This window comes from Ursus arctos, unplaced genomic scaffold, assembly GCF_023065955.2.
Source record: "Ursus arctos isolate Adak ecotype North America unplaced genomic scaffold, UrsArc2.0 scaffold_1, whole genome shotgun sequence".
NCBI lineage: Eukaryota > Metazoa > Chordata > Mammalia > Carnivora > Ursidae > Ursus > Ursus arctos.
In genome coordinates, this window is record NW_026622763.1 from 100,931,589 (window position 1) to 100,955,603 (window position 24,015).

Consider the following 24,015-nt stretch of genomic DNA (forward strand, 5'->3'; position numbering starts at 1 on the left):
CCGGTTCTTGGCAGGAGCGGGCTCTCCTAGGACCCCAGGATTCAAATGCCAGGAGGCTGGGCATGGGGGGGTGGTGGGAGAAACGGGTAGGGAGTCGGGGGGAGATGTGGGTGGTCACAGGGCGCTCGCCCCTTGCGGAGTTCTCCGCCTTCTGAGGAGCACTGTGGCCACTAGAGGGCGCCGCGAGGGGCGGGGAGGTGCTCCGGGCAGAGCTAAGCCCTGAGCCCCGAGCCCTATTTAAGGGGGGGGCACACTCGCAAAGAGAGAGCCGGCTCTGGTTTCCTCCCTTCACCTTGACAGACGCCCCGGCCCGGCCAATACCTGTGTGTGCCCACAGATGACCTTGTTTGGACTTTGAGAATTTTTGCGTCACTCCTAAATTTGGAGGCTGGTAGTTGTTTATGAACAGAGCACTGGGGAGGAATTCTTTCTGTGATTTTGGTATGTCCTCAATCTTTGAAGATAAATACATCTCATTATAAAATCTGGGAGAGGGAAAGGGTTTCAGAGACATAGGTGTGAGTTGCAGCATTGTGCCAATAACTGGCCCTGCATTCATCCATTCATGCAACAAACATTTATTAAGCACCTACTGTGTGCCTAACATTATGCCAATTACTATAGGGGATACTGAGATGAATAAGATGTGGCTCTTGCCCTTGAGAAGTTCCTAGTTCAGCTGGGACCTGGACAAGGAGACAGGACAATAGCTGTGTGGAGTAAAGGCTGTAAGGGGCACATAGTGGGGTGATCAAGAAAGGCCTACCCGGAGGAGGACCTGCTTGGTAGCTGGAGGGAGAGGGAGAGGAAGACAGAGAGAAGAGCAAATACCAAGGTCAGAGACGAGGTACGTGCTGCATGACCACTCTGGGAGCCGCAGTGGTTCCAGATGGCTGGAACGTGGCATGCCAGGACAGAGGGTTGGGACGTAAGGATTGAGGATAAGCAGGGTTGGGTGAACATCTTGGAGGAGAGAGTCCTTGTCTTCCTTGTTTTTGATTGTGTTTCTCGTTGGCTGTGAAGGACGGACTGGAGAATCCTGAGATGGTGAGCAGAAAGTCAAAGTTGTTGGAAGCTGTTGCAGCCAGGAAAGAAGAGGGGGAGCCGAGACTGCTGGGAAATGGGAACTGGGCTGATGCGGCAGACATTAGGTACAGACCAGGTGAGTGGAAGTGAATAGTCAAGTGTCCCCGGGCCCTGCTTCAGTAGCTGTTGGGTGCCCTTCACCACACCCAGATCAAGGCAGTAGACAAGCATGGAGCTTTGAGGTTGTTGAGTTAAGGTGTATCAAGCAGAGATGTATGGTAAGCATGTGAACCTGGTGCTCCAGAGAGAGGATGGGGCTGCAGGATACATTTTAGGAGCCACCATTTTGTCCATAGCAATGGGAGGCATTGATCTCTCACAGGGAGAATGGGGAGTGAGACAAAGGCTTTGGACAGAAACTCAGAAGAACAAAACATAAGAATAGAGCCCAGGATGAGGGCTGAGGGTTTCAAGGAGCAGAGGCAGTGGTCAGAGTTGAGTTTTGAAGAGATCACTGTGACTAAACAGTACTCAGTTAAATGGAGAGGAGGAAACCTCAGGCCTGGAACAGCCATCCAAGTGGAAGAGCAGAATCCACAAGAAGAGAGGGGCCCCTCACAGGGTTCCCATGGGGCTTTGTGGAAGTTAAAAGCACAGTATCCAAGCCAGAGACGTGATCATTCTCTCATAGAGAATGTCTTCCCTCTGAAGAGCACACATGGCAATGGGCCTTCTCTTGTTTTAAAACATTTTGAATTAATTCCCAACACTTATTTATTTATTTATTTATTTATTTATTTATTTATTTATTTATTTTAGAGAGAGATTGAGAGTGCATGCAGGGGGGAGGAAGAGAGAGAATCTTAAGCAGGCTCCACACCTAGTGCAGAGCCTGAAGCAGGGCTCGATCCCATGACCCGAGATCATGACCTGAGCCGAAATCAAGAGTCGGATGCTTAACTGACTGAGCCACCCAGGCGCCCCCCCAACATTTTTTTTTATTGAGATATAATTGATACATAACATTGTGTTAGTTTTAGGTGTACAACATAGTGACTTGGTATATCTATATATTGGAAGATGATTACCACAGTACGTTTGGTTAACATCCATCACTGCATCACTACAATTTTTTTTTCTTGTGATTAGAACTTTTAAGATTTGGGGCACCTGGGTGGGTAAGGAGCAGACTCTTGATTACAGCTCAGGTCACGATCTTGGGGTCATGGGATGAAGCCCCATATCTTGCCAGGTCTGCTCTCAGTGGGGAGTCTGCTCGAGATTCTCTCTCTCTCTTCCTCTGCCCCTCCCCCAACCCCCTCATGCGCTCTTTTTCTCTCTCTAAAACAAATATATAAATCTTTTTAAAAAGAACTTTTGGGGCATCTGGGTGGCTCAGTCACTTAAGCGTCTGCCTTCAGCTCAGGTCATGGTTCCAGGGTCCTGGGATCAAGCCCCGTGTTGGTCTCAGCAGGGAGCCTGCTTCTCCCTCTCCCTCTGCAGCTCCTCCTGCTTATGCTCTCTCTCTCTCTGCGTCAAATAAATAAAATATTTTTTTTAAAAAAAGAACTTTTAAGACATTCTCTCTTAGCAACATTCTTATATATGCAATACGATATTATTAACTGTAATCACCATGCTGTACATTACATTCTCAGGACTTTTTTATTTTTAATTGGAGCATAGTTGACACACAATTATACATTAGCCTCAGATGAACAGAACTATTTATCTTATAACTGCATTTATACTTTTTGAAGTTTATACTTTTGACCACCTTCATCCACTTCACCCAAGTTAACCACCATTTAAAATTCAGAAGATTTCACGTAAAATTCTGATTTCTGGCTTTTCTTTGAAAAATCATAAGACTTCACAACAGTAGTCCTACTTTTTTTTTTTTTTTCAAGAGAGAATCTCAACCAGGCGGGGCTCGGTCTCATAACCCTGACATCATGACCTGAGCCAAAATCAAGAGACAGATGCGTAATTGACTGAGCCACCCAGGTGCCCTGGTAGTCCTACAGTTCTGCACAGCAACACTGCAGGAGAGGAGTTTCCACTGCTCTCTTTCAGTGGGGCACTCATTCTTCATTTTGGCACTGTCACCACCACACCCTCCTGCCTCCCTGACACTTAGTTGTCACTCACCATCCTGCTGATCTAGTATTTCCTTACCCTCTGCCTGCTCCACTCATTTCCATCACCTGTTATGTGTGAGTCCTCTAGAAGTTTCAGGCATACAAATGTCTTCATATGAGGGATTGGCCAAATTGCCTCTGTAAAATGATACTCCCAGATATCTGTTTAATTTCGTGCACACCTCCCAGAGCAGTGCCTTTCAATCTGAGCTACAGGTTCTTCAGAAGTGTTTAATAATTATATTTGATATATTTTAACCACCTTAGCTTTAGAATACTAATTTTAAAAAAATTCACACATACACTCCAATGTGTTATCAACAAAATTTTAATTCAACCACAAAATATTGCTTCCACCAGTAGGTAACATTGTTTTCCCAGGGTCTCAGAAATAATCTTATTTTTTTTTTCAGAAATAATCTTTAGTAATTGCTATCCAATCGATGAGTAGCTTGATGGCGCAAGGCTAGTGGCTTAAAAACGCCACCATCTGTCTCTAATCTTTGTCAAGACTTTCTCAATACTGACTATTGAAGTAAATTGGCTATTGAAGCTGGTATACCACTGCAAATGGCCATCACAGCTGTCATTTCAAATTAGATGTATCAAAACCCAAGAGGGGTGGCTGGGTGTCTCAGTTGGTTGGACATTTGCCTTCAGCTCAGGTCACAATCTGGGCTCCTGGGATCCAACCCTACGGAGGGCTCCCGGCTCAGCAGGGAACTTGCTTCTCCCTCTCCTTGTACCCTTACCTCCCACTCGCGCTCACTCTCTCTAGTGCTATTTCTCTCTCTCAAAATAAAATAAAATAAAATAAAATAAAATAAAATAAAATCTTTAGGTAAAAAAAAAGAAAAAGAAAAACCAAGAAGCTGTTGCTGTGGGGGGAAAGAAGAACTAGACAAGTGAAAGGCAAGAATGAGAAGCTCTTTTTTTCCTATGGAACACTTTCACTGTATATAATTTTTTTGAAGATTTTGTTTATTTATTTATTTATTTATTTGAGAGAGAGCGCACAAGTTGGGGAGAGAAGCAGAGGGAGAGGGAGAAGGAGAAGCCGACTCCCCGCTGAGCACGGAGTCCCAGGACTCTGGGATCATGATCTGAGCCGCAGACGTTTAACCGACTGAGCCACGTAGGCGCCCCTCAGTGTCTTTTTACACTTCTTTTAAGCGACATACAGTATTAACTATTCCAAATGTAGAACAAAAATTCTCATTGTTCAATTTTATTATAAACCAGTGATTACTTAGGGTTCACTATGATAATAAAGCATTTCTGTGAGGATTTCTTTTGAAGATGGGTTCTGCTGTTTTAAAAACTTGAAACTCATATTTCTAAGAAAACTCTCTGCCTTACTCCTCCCCCCAAGGTATTTGGCTGGCGGGCGGGCGGGCGGGGAATGGTACAGAGAGACCGCCCAAGCAGCAGGTGGCGCTGCGACCACCACGAGCACCTGCCCGCAAAACCTGTCTCTGAGCAATGGCGGGTGATAATGGGGTCCTCCCTCTGGGGGTGGCTATTTTGAAGCCTGGTCGCAGGTGCCCAGGAGTGTCCGCGCCGCAGCGGGAGAGCAGAACGTCGAGGAGGGTCAGAGGAAACATGGAGCTCTCCGTGCAGCCTTTTGCGAGGGCCGAGGAGGCGGTGGCGGCGCAGAAAACCGCAGGCCGCGGACAGAATTCGCGGCGAGCGGCAGGCGGGGCGGCGGGCAGCCCCGGGGCGGGCGGGGTCCTGGAAGAGAAGCGAGCCGGCGGCCTGAGGAGGCTACTGACTGAGCACCGCACCGGGGGAGCGAGGAGGCGCGGCGGAGCGGACAGGCCCGGAGCTGACAGATACACGGCGCGGCCGGGACGGCGAGCGAGCGGGCGGGCGCGTGCGGGACGCAGCCATGATCACTTCAGCTGGTGAGTGCGACCGGTGCCGGCCCCGAAAGGGAGGAGCCGCCACGCCGGCTTTTAGCTGAGTCAGGGCCGGTGACTGGGCACCTCCCGGCGGAGCGCCGGCCTGCGCGGCCCCTCGCTGCCCACGGCCCACCCCCGGCCCGGGGGCTGGCACTCTGGTCCGGCCTCTCTGAGGGCCCGGCGACGACCTTCGGCTCGGGGGCATCGCGCGGGGTGGGCCGCCTGGGCATCTCTCCCCAGTCACACCCCCGCGCCCGGACCCGAGGGGCTTTTGGGGCCCTTCTCCGAACCCCGGGGAGGGGCTTCCTCAATTCTGTCCCTCCCGAAGTTGGCCCTGTGGGACCGTCTGATCCCAGCGCTTCTTCACAGATGGTTAGGATGGGATGGCCCCCTGTGCGGTCGGCCGGTAAGGCAGCCTGACTACTACATAAGTGCTCAGGACCTGGTCCTAGCTCCATTCTCCTTGGAGTCAGATCTGAAATTACATTTGAGGCGGGTTGTTTCTAGGGCTATTCTAAGAGTATTCAGCTCAAGCGCCCAGAGAACTTTTGTGTTCGGTGAGGACAGCGCCCAGAGACTGCATTATACTGATAATCTATCTATGGTTTGGAAGGCTAGGTGTTCAGTAAATAGTCTGCATTGAAGAAAGAATTCATGGGTGTGCGGAGCAGGTTTAATACACTTAACCATTGCATATGTAGTTTCGGGTAATGACATTTGAAAGGGGATAAGGTGTAAAGATCCAGTGGAGATTTTTTCAGCCCCCCCCCCCCATCGATTTGCATATAGCTGTCCACAGCCTTGGTGTTTTTTTGCTTTCCTGCTCACACACCCTTTTCTCATCCTGTTTTATCTACGCTTGTCCCACAAGTATTTTGTTGTGAACACACTAGTGATCAAACTAACTGGTAAGGAGCTGAAACCCGTGTATTTGTGAGGATTGCTGAAAGGACTTGATGGAGACCCTACAGACATAAAAGCCAAAATTCAAAGCTGTCCACCTGTACCTGGAATTAAACTTTTGTCCCCGAGGAATATAAATGAGATGAATTTTAGTTCAAATAGGAAGGAGGTTTACCAGTCACAGCTCTCTAAAGGTAAAATAAGTATGAAGTTTCTTGCCACTTGTAAATGTAGGCCCCATTCTGTTGCGTATCCAACCATTGCTACAGCTTATTAGCCCAGGCCACTTTATCTTTTGCCTGGGTTTCTGTAACAGCCTCAAGATTTTGTTTTTTTCCACTGTTATCTTCATACAGTCCATTCTTGTTGTAGTCAGAGTAATTTTTTTCAAACTTTAATCACATGTCATTTTTTTTTGCTTAAAATCTCTAGGGATTTCATTTGTGTTTAGAATAAAATCCAAACTTTTAACCAAAGACTTAACATGATTTTAAGTTCCTGCTTTGTCTTATACTACTCTCTTCCTCACTTACTACATCCTATTCATACTGACCTTCTTTCTGTTCCTTGAATATGTCAGTTTCCCTCCTAACCTCAGGATCCTTGCACATCCTGTTCCCTCTTTCTAGACTCTTTTTCCTTAAGTTTTCCCTTAGCTTCTCAATCTTTAGTTCTAGTTCCAATGTTACTCTTTCCTGATCATTTTTTTAAAATATACTGCCTGCCTCTCTTCCCCTTAGTTGTTCCCTCCCTTCATCACAATCCTGTGATCACAGTAATCCTGTGATTACTTTGTTTACTTACCTGATTACTGTCTTTCTGGTACAATTTTGGGCAGCAGACTTGTTGTTTTCATAATTCTTAGAGCACTGTCTAGCAGATAGAAGTTCAAAGTATATTTAGAACGAAGGACTCAACTAATGAAATCAGTAAATTAATCCCTAGAGTATTTTAAGGAGAGGCTGAAAAAGCACTTAGTGGGAATATAATAGAAAGAATTTAAACCTATTGAGAGTGGCAAGACTAATGATCTTTGAGGTCCTACTCTGAGACTCTGTGGAGATTTAGTATATTTGTGGCGAGTGTGTGTATTTGTTATATTTACTGGATTACTTACCAGCCTTTGCTTTTTGTCCTTTTGTCACCTTGTTTCCTGTCCTGTGGCTCACAATGGCTTAGGATCTGTCCCAGGTGCTTAAAAGGCTAGCTTCACAGTTTTGGTGTGGATTCATCAGTTAATTAATTCATTTATTCTCTAGTCACTTGCTAGGCACTAAGAACACAGTGGTGAATAAGGTGAACACGTACTGTTAAGTTTTTCAAAAGATTTGTCCACAAAAGGGAGTGGAGAGATAGAGATAGGTGGTTACAGGAGAGAGATGTGAGATTGAGTGGGTTTTTGTGGTTTTTTTAAAACATAATATAGGCACATAAAGGGAAATTATGCTAAAAAGCTTTAAAATAGTAATCCCCCACTCCTCTTTCCTCTTCCTCATCCCTGGAGACAGCCATTTTCAACTTTTAAGCTGTTTCTTCTGGAACATACTTTCATATTTATAAATAACATCCAAGTATTACTGTAAACTGATTGAACAAGTTTAGATAATGTCTGCTCACTTTTTATTATGGCAGAAGAGATTTTTCTAGCATCCTAAACTTTTCACATTCTTTGTATACCTCCCTCTTCCCCCATCTGAAGGAAAGTTCTATTTTATTTTTAAGATGGGAAATAATTGTGAATGGAGTTTAGAGTATTTGATTTAGTTGTGTTCCATGAAGAAAGGCTGCATCTCTAAGCCAGGTCCATGTAACCATGTAACAAATTAGTCATAAGTAATACCAAACAGGAGAGTGTAAAAAAAATTCATCATCTCTTAAAAAGTAAAAGCAGTTCAGACACACCATTGATTGATGATAGGCAATGGGTGGCATTTTTAGTATGTTCATGAAGTGTTCTGCTGCTTATGATCTGTTCCACATTTAAAGCATCCTTGTCTATCAGCTATTCCGTATCACTAGCTCACCATCCCCCTGACCCCCCATTACATTTTTCAGTCTGTTTTCTCTGCCTTCTGTCAGTTTAGCCTCTTTGTTCTGGACTTGTCATACCAAACTGGAGTACCAAGAAGTTCTTTCTGTCTGCTTTTATGCTTTCAGAATAGTAGTATGCCCTAGCCAACACCATGGTGTAGTTTTGTTGGCTTAATGTATCCTTTCCTGTATGGCTCTTTAAAGACTTCTGGAGCTACTTGGCAAACCTACACTTACCTATTAAAAATGGCTACATCTCCTAAGTAAAGTTGTCTTGACACTTTTTAATCTACTCACAGTTTCTTTTTTTTTTTTTTAAGATTTTATTTATTTATTTATTTATTTGACACACAGAGAGAGCTCAAGCAGGGGGAGCATCAGGCAGAGGGAGAGGGAGAAGTAGGCTCACCTGCCAAGCAAGGAGCCTAGTGCGGGATTTGATCCTGCGACCCTGGGATCATGACCTGAGCTGAAGGCAGACACTTAACCGACTAAGCCACCCAGGCACCCCTCAACTCACAGTTTCAATTCAGTGTTGCAGAATGATGTTAAGAGCTATATGGAAAACATGTATCTGAGAAACAGCTTAGTTTTCTTTGTTTTTTTTGTTTTGTTTTGTTTCTTTTGGGTCTAAGTACAGTAATTTCCCATATATTTTTTCCAATAATCCCCTTGGCATATGACTATATTTCAAGATGTCTTCTTTTGGAGAGGATAGTTTCCTTCACTTTTCAGCGTGTGCTGACACCTCAAGGTCATGTGGGAAACATTGTGCTTGGGTAGTTAGAAGTCAGAACAAGTAAGATTACTCATCATGTAACATACCTTTTAGGTTACTTGTGATGTAAAGGAGGTGCCTTAATATAGGCATCTTGAAAAATTTGATTTTTTTATGCTGTTGAGTTGATGATTACACCCTTTTTTTGGTAAATAATTTTATAACTCTTGGTTTATTTTGTGTGAATAAATGTTTTCTAAAATTATCTGGGAAAGTTTCTCATTTTGATCAGTAAACTAGGTCAAAGATTCTCAAACTGTAGTATCAATATCACAAGGAAAACTTGTCGTCCCATAACTGGACCCCCTCCCCACAGTTTCTAAATCAGTAGATCTAGGACGGGACCAAGAATTTGCGTTTTTAACAAGTTCCCAGATAATGCTAATTCTATGGGTTCAAGGACTGCACTTTGAAAACTATTGAATTTGGCAAATAATGTGATTTTGTGGTGTCATGAGGGTTTGATAGCACAATTTGTAAACTTCCAAATATAAACATTTACAATTTTAAAGAATAATCATTCTTCTAGTGAAATCACTCCTCAAAAAATGCTTGTTTTTTTTCCAATTGTGATGTGTTTTTGACTAAGCAGTATCTTCTATCTTAGCATATGCTTCATAATCATGACACACCTTTTGTCTTATAGCTGGAATTATTTCTCTTCTGGATGAGGAAGAACCACAGCTTAAGGTATGAGTTGAAGAACAATTAACTGGGATTAATGAGTGCTGTGAAACTCTGAATTTAGTCATATTTGTGTATTTTCCATCATTTAAAATAGCTGTCTTACCCAGTCTATACCCATTCAAATCTAGCCCCAAAGGACAGTATTTTGGCAATAGCAGTTGGTTTTCCCTAGAGTTTTACAAAGCGAAGGTAAATAATTCTCAGTATGGCACGAGAACACTCACTGCCCACCCTTGTTTCTTCTGCATCACATATTTTTAAATTATTTGTATTTGACTAAAATTTGGAACATGCTTAAAGTGGCTCTACACACCTGAATTCATTTATATCCGGTAATTAATCTTGTATATACAGAGAAGAAAGATGTTCATTATGATAAGGAATGAACTATGGCTAGTCTGATGTTTTATGATTGAAAACAGAAAGGAAATCTGTAAACCCAAGAGAAAACATAAGTCAGTAATTTTTTGTATTTCTTATAGATTAAAAATTTTAGTAATGATTGAGAACTTGGCCATTGATTTGTCAGAAACTTGTAAAAAATTGTAATGGTAGGTCAAAATCAAATTTTATTTTTATCTTCTACAGGAATTTGCACTACACAAATTGAATGCAGTTGTCAATGACTTCTGGGCAGAAATTTCTGAGTCTGTAGATAAAATGTAAGAAATTATTTTATTTCTATAAATTGGATTAAAGTAGATCAACTAATTCTCTGTGGGTATGGGTCATGTAGCTTGTTGGTTCATTTAGGAATTTGCTGCTATTAAATAGATTTGGGATTTTTAAGGAAGACCAGTTTGAGCTAGGCTTATACTTCCTAATTTCTTTCAGAGAAGTTTTGTATGAAGATGAAGGTTTTCGGAGTCGGCAGTTTGCGGCCTTAGTGGCATCTAAGGTATTTTATCATCTTGGGGCTTTTGAGGAATCTCTGAATTATGCACTTGGAGCTGGTGACCTCTTCAATGTCAATGATAACTCTGAATATGTGGAGACTATTATAGGTAATTATTTTCTATCTGGTAAAGCTTTATCTTGGCTTCTTTCTTGCTATAGTGCATATAACATTTTTTTTCTGAATTCTTGCTGTTGCCAAATTTAATTTTAATTGGAAGTTCACAATCCTATAATCTTGTGCAAGCTGAGTTTTTAGATCTGCCTTCCAGTTTTGTGATTTATTATTTTTTGACATGATGAACAGTAACATTAGTAACAGTAACAGTGAAGACACTCGCCCTCACAAAACAATCTAAGAAATTATTCAGAAACAGCCTAATCAATACAAAGGTAGTTACCTTAGGTTATGGTTATTGTTATTCCAATGAGCATTCTGTCCTATGAAAAAATTAGATTATGAGTAACAAACTAAATGACAGCAATTTATAGAGTTGTTTCTAATACCAGAAACCACTATTGATTATCTCCATTGTGCTAGGCACTGTGCCACTCAATCCTCATGGCATGCCCCGTGAGGAAGGCGCTATCCCTGTGAGGAAGGCGCTATCCCTGTTTTACGAATGATAAAAACTCGGGTTTCGAGATGATAAGAGACACATGACTATTAAATAGGAGGGTCAGAATTTAAAACTCAGGCTTACTTCAAAATTCATATTGTTTCTACTAGCAACCATCATTTTCTCATTTGTTTCTTTATTTTTGAAATGGGGGATAGCATACTGGCAAGACTTTGGGCTTTCTATCTTGTAAATTAAACTGTAACTATGTAAGGTTTTGTTCAAAGATTTGTAGCTTTAAAAAATGTTTGAAAACTCCTGATCTAGTAGGTGAAAGAACGGACTACATACCCTTCAGACAAGTCTGTAGGAATATCAAGCTTTCAGTCATAGTTACAAAGAGCACAAGGGTGTGTTCTCTCAGTGGTGTGCAGTATCGATATTTTTTTGAATTGCTGATTTAGAAGAGGTCTGCATTATTCACCTGAACCCTTAAAAGGAGAAATTTGGTATTGCCTTTCAGAAATTGGGAAGTGCTGCACAGGGTGGTCCAAAGGGATATTTTCAAATGTCTCTGATGTTCTAACTAGAATTCTGCATTAGTGGTTTTAAAGTTTTTGCCGTGGTGGTGTGAAAATGTTGCAAGTAACTTACTGCTGTTGGGGGCTCATTGAATTGGAGTTTTCATCTATGAGTCCTATGGAAAGAACAAGTGGTTTTTAAAGAATGGGCCATAACATTTGAAACATGGAACACTTTCTCTGTATCGAGTTAGGAATGGAGAGTTAAATACACTTAACCTCTCTTCTCTTATTTCAAGGATTTTTTTTTTTTTTTGAAGAATACTGATAATTTTTTCAACAATGATGTGCAAGTGCTTGCATTGCTACTATTTTACAAATCATGTTTTAAACAGGACTGTTGGTCTGTAAGGGGCTATGAGGTGGTAAATGCCTTCCCTCTCTCTAAATGCTGTTTATCATTTTAGCTTGTAGAAGGCAGTTGTTGATAAACAGACCAATTCTGGTTGCTTTTCTTTGTGTGGCAGTGTGGTTCACCCTTCTAGTTTTGTAGGGACTTTTAGAATGGATTGTTTTGGGGGCACCTAACAGGGTTCAGTCAGTTGAGTGTCCGACTCTTGGTTTTGGCTCAGGTCTTGATCTCAGGGTCGTAGGATCAAGCTTGAGCGTGGAGCCTGCTTGAGAATCTTTCTCCCTCTTCCCCTCCCCCTTCACCACCTTTGCCTGCGCTTGCGCGCGCTCTCTCTCTCTCTCAAATAAATAAATAAAATCTTTAAAAAAGAATGGATTGTTTTGAAGGCTAGTGAAATTTGTGAGGGGATACACAAAATGGAATCTGGGAAAGGCTTCCTAGGATCTTAATGAATATTATACATCCAGAAAATTCAAGACTCGTAAATTTTGTCTCTGTTCTAAAAGGACTTCAGCTGGGAATGAGACTAGATTCTGGGATATAGTTATGATATAAACCTGGTAAGTGAAAGCATGAATCTCATTTGAAGCCTGGGAGGTATATTTTTTCCCCTTCATTTACAATTTAAGGAGAATTCCCCAGTTGTTAAAATTCTGAAGTTCCTTTCTGATAGGGTAGGTTTCCTATGTTTCCTCCCTCAACTACATTTGGTTTTAAAAGCTCATATTAGGGCCTGGTAAAGATTTTCTGCAACCAGAATTGTTTAAGGCCTACTTCGTGAGTGCCACTTTATCCTTATTAACTGCATGTAAACCTGCATAGTTCTTTCTGGATGGACCCTGACTGTGATATATTCCAATTTATAAAAGGATTCTGTTTCCTCCAAAATACAGATCCATTTAGCTTGGGCCATCTGGTGGGCCAGTAATTCTTTATGCTAGTTCAAATCATTTGTTTCCCAGGGCTATAGTTTGCAACTAATTAATCTTGCCTGTGACCCTTTCTTCTCTTTAAAAGGGAGAGAGACAAGTCAATGAGTTATAGAGAGTATAACTATTTTATGTCATTCACTTGGGTAGCTGTTTATCTTCCTTATGAAGGTGGAAGAAGGCTTAGGGGAATTCCCATTATTGGTTATTCCTAATAAGTTTAAAGTGTGATTGTAAAGTAGTGTGAATTGTAAAACAACTTAAATATTTCTCAACAAGTATGCTATTGGCCCCCTTCAGTATGTTGCCCTATCCTCCCCATGCAGCCAAATCATTGTGTAATGTGAAAGCCAAATCATGCATGTATATACCACTGTGTGAAATTTAAGGCTGGCAATGGCAGTGGGGGTGAGGATTTCACCCACCTTACTTTGCGAGAGTGTTTCAACAGATTTGCTACAGTTGCTGGAAATTACAGTTGCTTGTTTTTTGTTTTTTTTAAAGATTTTATTTATTTATTTGACAGAGAGGGAGATAGCCATCGAGAGAGGGAACACAAGCAGGGGGAGTGGGAGAGGAAGAAGAAGGCTCCCAGTGGAGCAGGGAGCCTGATGCGGGGCTCGATCCCAGGACCCTGGGATCACACCCTGAGCTGAAGGCAGACACTTAACGACTAAGCCACCCAGGCGCCCCATTGGAAAGGTTTTTGGAAATCTTTGGAATTGCCTTTAGAACCTGCAGCACATTTCAGGTCATTCACCAGTATTTTACAAGGATGATTTAGACATGGCCTCTACTGTCAGTGAGCTAATAGTTTAGCTAATTTGAAGAAGTCTAATAATTTGTTGCTCTGTGATCATTGTTACAAGAGGTCTTTTTTAATATCCTTAGTAATGGCAAGTATTTGTTTTTGAAAGTGAAACAGTAGCTATTTGTAGCCAACTCTAATAAGCAATCCAGTTGAGTAATATAATTTTGGTCAAAATATAATACAAAGTAGAAATGTTTTGAATACTGTCAGCCTCATTGGAATTAGTATGTCAGCCCTCCAGTACAACTGTTATGAAGGGAATAGTATTAATTTGAATGTATAACTTCTAGAATTTAAAAAGTTTGAAATTTGCTTATTATTACTCTATAGTTATTCCATAAGTTTTTATGATTAAAAAATGGAGGCATTTGTCTTTTCTAGTAGTTTAGCCCTATTTATAAGGTGATTCGTTATTTTATTTTCCTCATAGCAAAATGCATTGATCACTACACCAAACAATGTGTGGAAAATGCAGATTTGCCAGAAGGAGAAAAAAAACCAATTGACCAGAGATTGGAAGGCATTGTAAATAAAATGTTCCAGCGCTGTCTAGACGATCACAAGTATAAGCAGGCTATTGGTATTGCTCTGGAGACACGAAGACTGGATGTCTTTGAGAAGACTATACTGGAGTCGGTAGGTAGATGACGTGATTTTAGAGATTGTTATTGATGGGGAATTGGCAAGGCAAGTTATTAAAACTAAAAACCATGGGTAGTGAAGAGAAAATCTAATTTAATAATAAGGTGCTCTTTTGCCAGATTTTATTTTCATGTTTATATATGAACCTTGGCTGTATTTTGTGGTCATTAAATCCCTGCTTTTATCTTACCACATTCATTCCTTTGAAGTCTTGCATGGGGAAGTTGTTTTAATTATCCTGCCCTTTTTAAAAGCCTATACTGATAAATTATTTTAATGCATTTATTATGGCTAAAACTATAGACTAGATTCTTGGTTTGGGGGTGTTTTGCAATAATTATGACAGTTGTAGTAAGTCAGTGTAAGGAAGTGGTCAGGAAGGTACAAGACTGAGTTAAATGGACATTTGAGCTTCATGCCCATTTTGCCTGCCTCACCACCTGTCTATGAGCTGGCTCTCAGTACTGCGGCCTCGCCTCAGTTCCTAGATGTACCCTGCTCCATTCCCCTTACCAGAAATACTCTTTCCTTTCTTTACCTGCTTTATTCGTGTTCAGGATTGAGAGTTCAGCTCAGCAGTTACTTGTTTACAGATCCATCGATTCCCAGCACCCATACCCTCCTCTACCCCTACTGTAAAGATTAGGTCCAAATCTTCTGTTAATCTCTTGGAGCCTTATGTTTTTTCATAGGGTTTACCACTATAGTGATTAATGTGTTATTTGGTAGTTAACATCTGCGTTTAGCAACAGTGATAAGATTTAAATGAGTAAATAAATAAGTGACCTAATTGATAGAATTGGACCTTGTTTTACTCGGTTTCATTTTTGGGCAGTTGTAGCCTCTCCTTATCTTCATGTGAATAGAAATAAAATACTTGTTTTCATTCACTCAAATATTTTTTGAGTGGCTATGTCAGACACTGTTCTAGACTTTGGAGCTCTAGTGGCAAACAACACCAACAAAGTTCCTTCCCAAATGGAACAATCCGCTGGAGAAATAGGCAGTTGAGCAAAGAAAAATATAAAGTGAAAGGGTGACAAATATTCAAAAAAAGAACAAAGCAGAGTAAGAAATGCATCTTAGTTTGCATCCCAGAGCACATGGTATAACTTAAGTTTTATGAAACAGTACCTACCTTTGCTACTTCTGATGTAACTGATATTTTAAAATTGTATTTCTTCAAAAATGCTGGTCCCATAAAGTTGATTTCACTAATGGGTCACAACTTGTTTTTTTGAGAAATACTGCCGTAGCTCTTCAATATACTTGTTTATGTTGAAGAACTTTAATAGGTTGGTATCCCAGATATTGAATACACTTGGGAGAACTGCAAGATACACATAGTCTGGAGTCAAAATTTCCTCAGGAGGAGCACCAGCTAGATGTGACAGTGCTTAAAGCTTGAGAATAGTTTCAGTAGTTTCAATAGTTTCACTCAGAGCTGGAGAATAATTCTATCATACCATGTTCCTGGCTATCAAGTATAGGCAAGGCAGGAAGACATAAGGACTAGCAAGATTGGAAGCAGAAGGATGAAGGACTTCAGTAGTCAGTTTTCAGTTTTATGGAAAACATAGCCATTTGGTATATGGACAGTTGCATGTATCGTTTTTTTATTTTTTTTTATTTTTTTATTTTATTATTATTTTTTTTGTATCGTTTTTTTAATAATTAATAGCACCACTCTTTTATAGTATTCTGTGTTCACATAGTGAGGATTCAGGATCATCATTAACTATTGTTTTCAACCCATTTTTCATGAAAACAGGCAAATAGGTAACTTTCTTTTAAGATTTTTATCTAAAACGTTGATTTTTAAGTTCTGTTATTTAAGTTGCAGATAAATCTTCGGCTGCTTAAAAATAATTAAAGAATGTAGATTAAAATAATTTGATTTCTAAATAAATGCAGTGGTTCAGTAACTAGATAATGATGCATCTTGAAATTATCTCTTTCAGAATGATGTCCCAGGAATGCTAGCTTATAGCCTCAAGCTCTGCATGTCTTTAATGCAGAATAAACAGTTTCGGAATAAGGTACTAAGGGTTCTAGTTAAAATCTACATGAACTTGGAGAAACCTGATTTCATCAATGTTTGTCAGGTACTGACATTACATTATGTTACTCTCATGGTTTCATACATGTATCTCAGTTGATCTTCACCGCGGCCTGTGACGATTAAGATGTACACTTACGTTCTTTTTTACTGTTAAGAAACAATCTTACAAAACTAAAAAACTGTTTTTTGTTAATAATGCATCCTATGTATTCTTTTTACATTTTGAAAGTATTCCAAACATTTAAAGAAATTTTAGAAACTAGGTTAAAAAAAAATAAAAGGTAGAAGAGATAAAAACAGTATTATGTTGTGTCATTCTAAAAAGAGTTTCGGGTGTAAAAATGATCTTTGGTTTTATTACCCAACCACAACCAAAACATGTGGGTATATTTTATCTCTTTTCATGTATGAATTCGCTTGCACATTTTTAAAAATTAAGGTGTTCCAAAAAATGCAAAGTGTATCTTTCCCTTTCTCTAGGCCTTTTTTCAAAGATAATGCATAGGTGTTTTTCTTTCATTTATTAGCACATGTCTTTTTAATGGTTACATTGTATTTTGTTGACTGAAAGTGCATAAGTTTGCTTTTTAACAATTATACTGTACAAATTTTTGTATTCTGCTTAGAGCATAGCATTGTATCACAGGTTTTGTTACTTTTTCACTATGATATGTTCTCATGTATTTTCTTCTGTACATTTTTAAAATTTAGAGTAATGCGTCCTTTTTTAAATGATTTTTGAAGCAAGTTTGAAACATAGAAAAGGCTGGAAGAAAAATCATTTATATCACCAAAAGTCAACATTTTAGTGTATTTTTTTTTTTCACTTTTCTCTATATACCTTTTTGGAGTTTTGTTTGCTTCTAAATATTCTAAATAGTTTTTAATAGGTTTTTTTTTTTGATAGTTGTGTTTTAAAACTTATATGAAAAACAGTAGTCCTCTGCTCACCTGTGTATTTCAATTTTATTCCTCAGAGGCAATTTTATTTCTTTTTAGCTGTTTCATTTCTTGTCCCTTCAAAACTTTTTAAAACTTCTACATTTTAAAATATATTTTTTTGAACAGGTAATAGTACATTCTTGTGATTCCAAAATTTTAAAAGAACCAAAGGGTATATAGTGAAAAGTCTTTCCACTCCTTAACTCCTCTAAGTTCCTTTCTCCAGAGGCAAACTATATCAGTTATATACGTCCTTCCAATTTTTAACATTTTCCCATGTTCTAAGTCTTCACAAACTCTTGTTCAAACTCTTTCTTGACTGTGCGGTAGTCATTTAGTGATTGTACTTTGCCTTACTTAACCATTTCCCTGTTATTGGTCATTTATTTTGTTTCCATTATTTCCTATTCTTAATTTGTAATAACTTTGATTAATGTGTTCATTTTGAAATTAGCTACTAGCTACTTTAAGGAAACAAAATTTAAATTGAATTCTTAAAAAATAAAAATCCTAAATTTATTGGATAGTCTTGTTAAAACATATGACCGATCATAAGAGTGATAAGAGAAATATTTTAAAATGGTCATTTTAGTGCCTTTTATTCTGGCCCAGCATGATACAATGTGTGTTAAATGAATGAATGACTCCTACAATTTATGGTTAAGCAGAAAATTCAAATTAAGGAACACTTAAGAATAAAACAGAGATAAGATTTGAAGAAGCGAAGATTCATTCACCTACCAGTTATTGAGTACTGCTCATTGCCAGGCATAGTGTTAGGAGCTGTGAGTATAATCTGTATGGGTTTTCTTGTGGAAGGCAGATGTCATTTTAAGGAAAACTTTGTCTAGTGCCAGGATCAGAATTGGAGTGCTAGAATTGGAATTAAAATTTAAAATTAATTTTTTTTAAAAAAGAAAGAAATGGAGTGCTAGAACAGTTTGTCTACCCCAGTTTGTCTGTGCTTATATTTTAAGGTTTCCTATATTATTAACTGTTTGTCACTAAGTATTTTGTAGACACAGTTTTCAATTACTATTTAATTAATTGTTCTTTATCTGCATTTCAGTGCTTAATTTTCCTAGATGATCCTCAGGCTGTGAGTGATATCTTAGAAAAACTGGTAAAGGAAGACAACCTTCTGATGGCTTATCAGATTTGTTTTGATTTGTATGAAAGTGCTAGCCAGCAGTTTTTGTCATCTGTAATCCAGAATCTTCGAACTGTTGGCACCCCTATTGCTTCTGTGCCTGGATCCACCAATACGGGTACAGTTCCAGGATCAGAGAAAGACAGGTATAAGTATCTTTTTCTGCATCAGAGCTCACTGAACAATGTTTATTTCATTTTGCAAACGTGGAATATTCATAGACCACATAGTCTAAGAATTAATTCCAGAATTAGCTTTCTTAGATTGTAATGTCTTACTAAGGCTGTTTCTCTGTTTTGCAGTCTGCTGGGAACATTAAAGAAATCAAAGGAAAGGGACCTTTCTAGAAAGAAATGGAAGTGATTGATAGGGAGGGCCAATTGCATATGTGCTATCTAACCAAGTAAATTAAAAATTTCAGATGGGTGGGGCGCCTTGGTGGCTTAGTTGGTTAAGCATCCGATTCTTGATCTCAGCTCAGGTCTTGATCTCCGTTTCATGAGTTCAAGCCCCATGTTGGGCTCCACACCCAGCGTGGAGCCTACTTAAATAAAAAGCTCAGATGGGATAGGTGGGCTAGATTTCAGGTATTTGGAAAGTAAGAAACATTTCCAGCTTTTTGTGCTTTTATTAAAACTACATATACATTTATCTTAGGCTAACACAGTATTAGATTTTATTTTCCTGTTTTTTCTTACATATTTAGACCACTTAACAAAATGGGTTAAGTGTGCGACTCTTCACTTCCTCTCAGGTCATGATGTCAGAGTCATGAGATTAAGTCCCATGCTGGGTTCCACACTGGGCGTGGAGCCCTCTCTCTCTCTCTCTCTCTCTCTCTCAAAAAAAAAAGAAGTGTCTTTGTTATACCGCCTTTTTCCTTTTAAAGTTATTTACCCAGCAGTGAGAGTTATTTTTCTGAAACCTAAATGTCACTACCCTCTCAACTTCCAATGCTTTACAAACACATTTTATATAAAATTCTAAATCTCGAATATGGCCTGCAAGGTTATACATGATGTGTCCTCTCCATACCCCTCAACTCAACTCTTGCTGCTTTCTTCCTTACTTACTGCTTTCAGATTTCACTGGCCTTTTTTTTTTTTTTTAAAGATTTTATTTATTTATTCGACAGAGATAGAGACAGTCAGCGAGAGAGGGAACACAAGCAGGGGGAGTGGGAGAGGAAGAAGCAGGCTCCTAGTGGAGGAGCCTGAGGTGGGGCTCGATCCCATAACGCCGGGATCACGCCCTGAGCCCAAGGCAGACGCTTAAGCGCCGTGCCACCCAGACACCCCTGGATTTCACTGGCCTTCTAACTTGTCCTCAAAAACACCAGAAATAGCCCTGCCTCAGTGAGGTTTTCTTGAATTTTAGTTTTTATTTATTTATTTATTTATTTATTTAAAGATTTTATTTATTTGACAGAGACAGCCAGCGAGAGAGGGAACACAAGCAGGGGGAGTGGGAGAGGAAGAAGCAGGCTCCTAGTGGAGGAGCCTGAGGTGGGGCTCGATCCCAGAACGCCGGGATCACACCCTGAGCCGAAGGCAGCCTATTAACGACGGTGCCACCCAGGCGCCCCTGAATTTTAGTTTTTAGTATTTGTTTTCTTCCCTTTATTTTTCTTTTTGGGGGCCTATTGTTATATGTAAGTTAGATTTTCTTTGCCCCTCTTCTGTATTTCTCACTTTCTTTTGATCTTTTTCAGCTCTTCAGTTCTTTCTGTTAATTCAATAGTATTTTATATACTATAAAATGCACATATCCTGATGATACAGTTCAGTGAGTTCTGACAGTATAAACAACCATATAACCATCACCTCTATTATCATCCCAGAAACTCCCTCTATACCCTTCGAGGTCAAGCCCCTGCCCCTGAGGCAACCCCTGGTTTGATTTCTATCAACATAGATTAGTTTTGCCAGTTCTTGAACTTCATAAAAATGGATCATATAGTGTGTATTCTTTTGTTTCTGCTTTTTTTGCTAAACATGTTTGTGATGTGTATCTGTTTTTTTGGGTGAATCAATAACTGCTTTTCATTATTAAGCAGCATTTCATTGTATGAATATACCACAGTTTGTTTATTCATTCATATATTGATGAACATTTGGGTTGTTTCAGAACAGGACTATTAGGAACATTCCTGTACAAGTGTTTTTCTGGACAGATGTTTTCATTTTTCTTGGGTAGATACATAGGATTAGAATAGCTGGGTCACAGGGTATATGTTTAACTTGGTAAGAATCTGCCAGACTATTTTCCAGCGTGGTTGCCCATTTTACTCTCCCAGCAGCAATGTGTTAGCATTCTATTTGTTTGTATGCCAACATTAGATGTTATCAGTTTCTTTAATATTACTCATTCTAGTGGTATAAAGTCATGTTTTGTTATAATTTTTTTAAAGATTTTATTTATTTGAGAGAGAGAGCACAAGCCAGGGGGAGGCAGAGGGAGAAGCAGACTCCCTGCTGAGCAGGGAGCCCAGTGTGGGGCTCGATCCCAGAATCCTGACATCATGACCTGAGCTGAAGGCAGATGCTTAACTGACTGAGCCACCCAGGCGCCCCATGTTTTGTTATAATTTTAATACAATTACTTTGTCAGGTATATTGTTGTGAATATTTTCTCCCAGTCTTTGGCTTATCTTTTCATTTTATTGCTGGTATTTTTGATGAACAAAAGTTTTTATTTTTGATAATCCAGTTTTCCATTTTGTATCCCAATCTAAGAAATTCTTTGCCTACCTCATGATTGTAAAGATACTTTGCTACACTTTTTTCTAGAAGCTATGTAGTTTTAGGTTTTATGTTTAGGTATGTGCAAGAACTCAGCTTAACGCTTTGTATGTGGTACAAAGTACGAGTAGAATTTGTTTAAATACAGGGATGTCTAGTAATTCCATTACCATTTGTTTAAAAGACTGTCTTTCCCTATTGAATTGCCTTGGAGCCTTTCACATGTGATATGTTGATAGATTTCTCTGTTCTTTTCTATTTATCTATTCATCTTTCCTTATACCAGTACCACAATATCTTTATTACTAAAGCTTATAGTCTTGAAATTAGGTCAGTGGAAGACCTGTAGTTTTGACCTCCCCCCTTTCCCGCTCACCGCCAAGATTGTTTTGGGTCTCTTGCATTCTGTAAGTCTGGGAGGATTCTGATTGGGATTGTGTTGAATCTCTTCAATTTGAAACAAATTGAAACCCTTAACAATATTGGTTTTATAATCTATAAGCATAGTATTGTTCTTCATTTATTTAGATTTTCTTTAATTTTTCTCAGCATTTTATAGATTTTATTTCAGAGATTTTATACATTTTTTTCTTAAATTCATTCCTAAGTATACTTTTTGATGCTATTGTAAGTGGTATGTTAAATTTCAATTTCTAATTGTTGCTAATAGGTAGAAATACAGTCGATTTTTTATATTAATGTTGACTCCCGCAGCCTTGCTTAGATCACTTATTAGGTATAGTAAATTTTTTTATAGATCTTTCTATAGAATTTCTACATAGGAATCATGTCATCTGAATAGAAACAATTTTACTTCTTCCTTTATAACTTTCATGCCTTTTTCCCCCCTTGTTTTTCTGCATTGGGTAGGATTTCCAGTGTTTTGGGTAGACCTTAGAGTGAACATCCTTCATTCCTGATCTTAGGGGAATAGCATTTGGTTTATTTCTTGTTAATTTAAAAATTTTCTTTCTTGCCTTCTCCTTTATTCATGTTGTGTTTATTCGCCCCTCTGAGTTAATCTTCCGAAATTATTATTTTTCTTCATTTTTAATTTTTCTCTTGTTTGATCATTTCATTTCTGAGTTTCCTAATTCTGATATACTTTATTCTTTATGTCTTGTGTGATTTTCTTAATTTTTTCTTTTCTTTTTTTTTTTAAGAGAGAATGTGAGCAGAGCGATGGGGGCGGGGAGGGACAGAGGGAGAGGGAAAGAGAAAATCCTAAACAGGCTCCACACTCAGCCCTGAGCCCAACATGGGGCTCGATCTTACAACCCTGAGATCATGACCAGAGCAGAAATCGAGTCAGACGCTTAACTGACTAAGCCACTCAGGCACCCCATAATTTTTCTTTTCTAATATTGTATGGAATTTTACTTCGATCCTTTTCTGTAGCTTATGTTTACTGAAATTAGCTTTCCTAAATTTTTGCAAGGAAGCTTATTTAGGATAGTTTTTCTAATTTCACTGCTCTCTGGAACTTCCTCTTCTGTTGTGTTATGGAGTTTTAACAAAACGGTGACTTACAATCTGAGATCTCCTAACTCTGTTTAGTTTCTCACTTTTATTTGGGCTTTCATTTTCCTTTGTTTCTGCCATATTAATTTGGATTCTGTGCCCAGTATTTTCTCCTCAGTAAAGTGCTTTGACCTAGAAGGGAGTGTTGGTTTTAAGAGCTGTTGGGACCCCAACTGCTTCACTTCAAACTGGTGTAGCTGGTGATGGTGTATCTCTAGCTGACTGTGTTTTGGGAGTTTGGAGGATGCTTTCTCACCTGGTTTTGTTGTATGCTAACCTGGTTAGTTGCTTTGTGTGTTTTTATGAATTTATTTGGAAGAAATTAAATCAGTGGGCTGCCTCCATCTTAATAGAATCTTGTGTGAAATACTTAAGTAATTAAATATTTTTTCCTTGCAGAATATTTAATTTGAACATGATTCAGACCTTCATTTTGATAACAAAAATGTATCACCCATACATACTATTCAAAAAAGATTTATCAGATTAGTAACTGTTGGTTCTCTTCATTTTAGTGAGTCAATGGAAACAGAAGAAAAGACAGGTAGTGTACTTGTAGGAAAGACACCAGAAGTGGTAAGTGTGCTTTTTGAAGTTGTGGTTATCATTTAACATATATTCCCACGGTATACTGTAAGTTATTTTAAAGTGATATATTTGCCTTTATGGAAGTTTAATATCAGAGTTATTTTATAAAAATAAGTCTTCTGTAAAAAAGTAAAATTTTAAGGACTGACCCTAGAAAGCATTTAATTTAGAAGAAATCAAATCCTTAGATGCTTACAAAAGATTGAATTCTATCTAGAATAACTGAATTACTTGTCATAGGGTGAGAAAAAAGTATGGCCTCTAACAAATAAACGGCACCTTATCATGGGGGGGCACTTTTAGTTGACTTTGTTGTTTTTAATATTCATGGTGTATGGAAGAATGAGGTAAGTATTAGAACAGTAGTCTGTTGGATGTAAATGTTCCCTCCAGCAAGACTTTTAATTTTTGATACTCAGGTATATAAACTTCAACTGTTCTTTACTTGGATGGCTTGTTAGTTCATGAGATCATATATATGTGTTGATTAAATGTGCTTTTGATTTTCTAGTTTGGAGTAGGGAGTTTCTCAACTATGAGTTGGTTCTGTATAAAAGAGTTTTCCTTGCATATCATCAGTAATCAGTTATTTTACGTTTTGGGTTTTTTTTTAATATTAAAATGTTTTACATTGGAAGCTTGTTCAGAATGAATTGCATTCTTCCATCAAACTGGTATCGTACCTCAATGGTAGCTTTTAATGAAATAAATCATTCTTTCTCTCAAATAAATGATCCATGAGTTTTCTAGATCCTACAATTAAAATACAAGTTTC

General features: G+C 38.9%; 1 protein-coding gene across 2 annotated transcripts in view; it reads left to right on the forward strand.

Moving 5' to 3' along the window:
• Positions 1-4,884: 4,884 nt before the first annotated feature.
• PSMD1 (proteasome 26S subunit, non-ATPase 1) overlaps positions 4,885-24,015 on the forward strand; it is a 91,425-nt gene continuing 72,294 nt past the window's right edge. For both annotated transcript variants that reach the window (XM_026491717.4, XM_026491718.4), the window contains exons 1-8: positions 4,885-5,071; positions 9,427-9,470; positions 10,056-10,129; positions 10,302-10,471; positions 14,025-14,230; positions 16,198-16,341; positions 18,310-18,536; positions 23,168-23,228. In XM_026491717.4, coding sequence (XP_026347502.1) covers positions 5,056-5,071; positions 9,427-9,470; positions 10,056-10,129; positions 10,302-10,471; positions 14,025-14,230; positions 16,198-16,341; positions 18,310-18,536; positions 23,168-23,228 — 942 coding nt within the window. In that variant the 5' untranslated portion in view covers positions 4,885-5,055. The remainder of the gene's footprint in view (positions 5,072-9,426; positions 9,471-10,055; positions 10,130-10,301; positions 10,472-14,024; positions 14,231-16,197; positions 16,342-18,309; positions 18,537-23,167; positions 23,229-24,015) is intronic.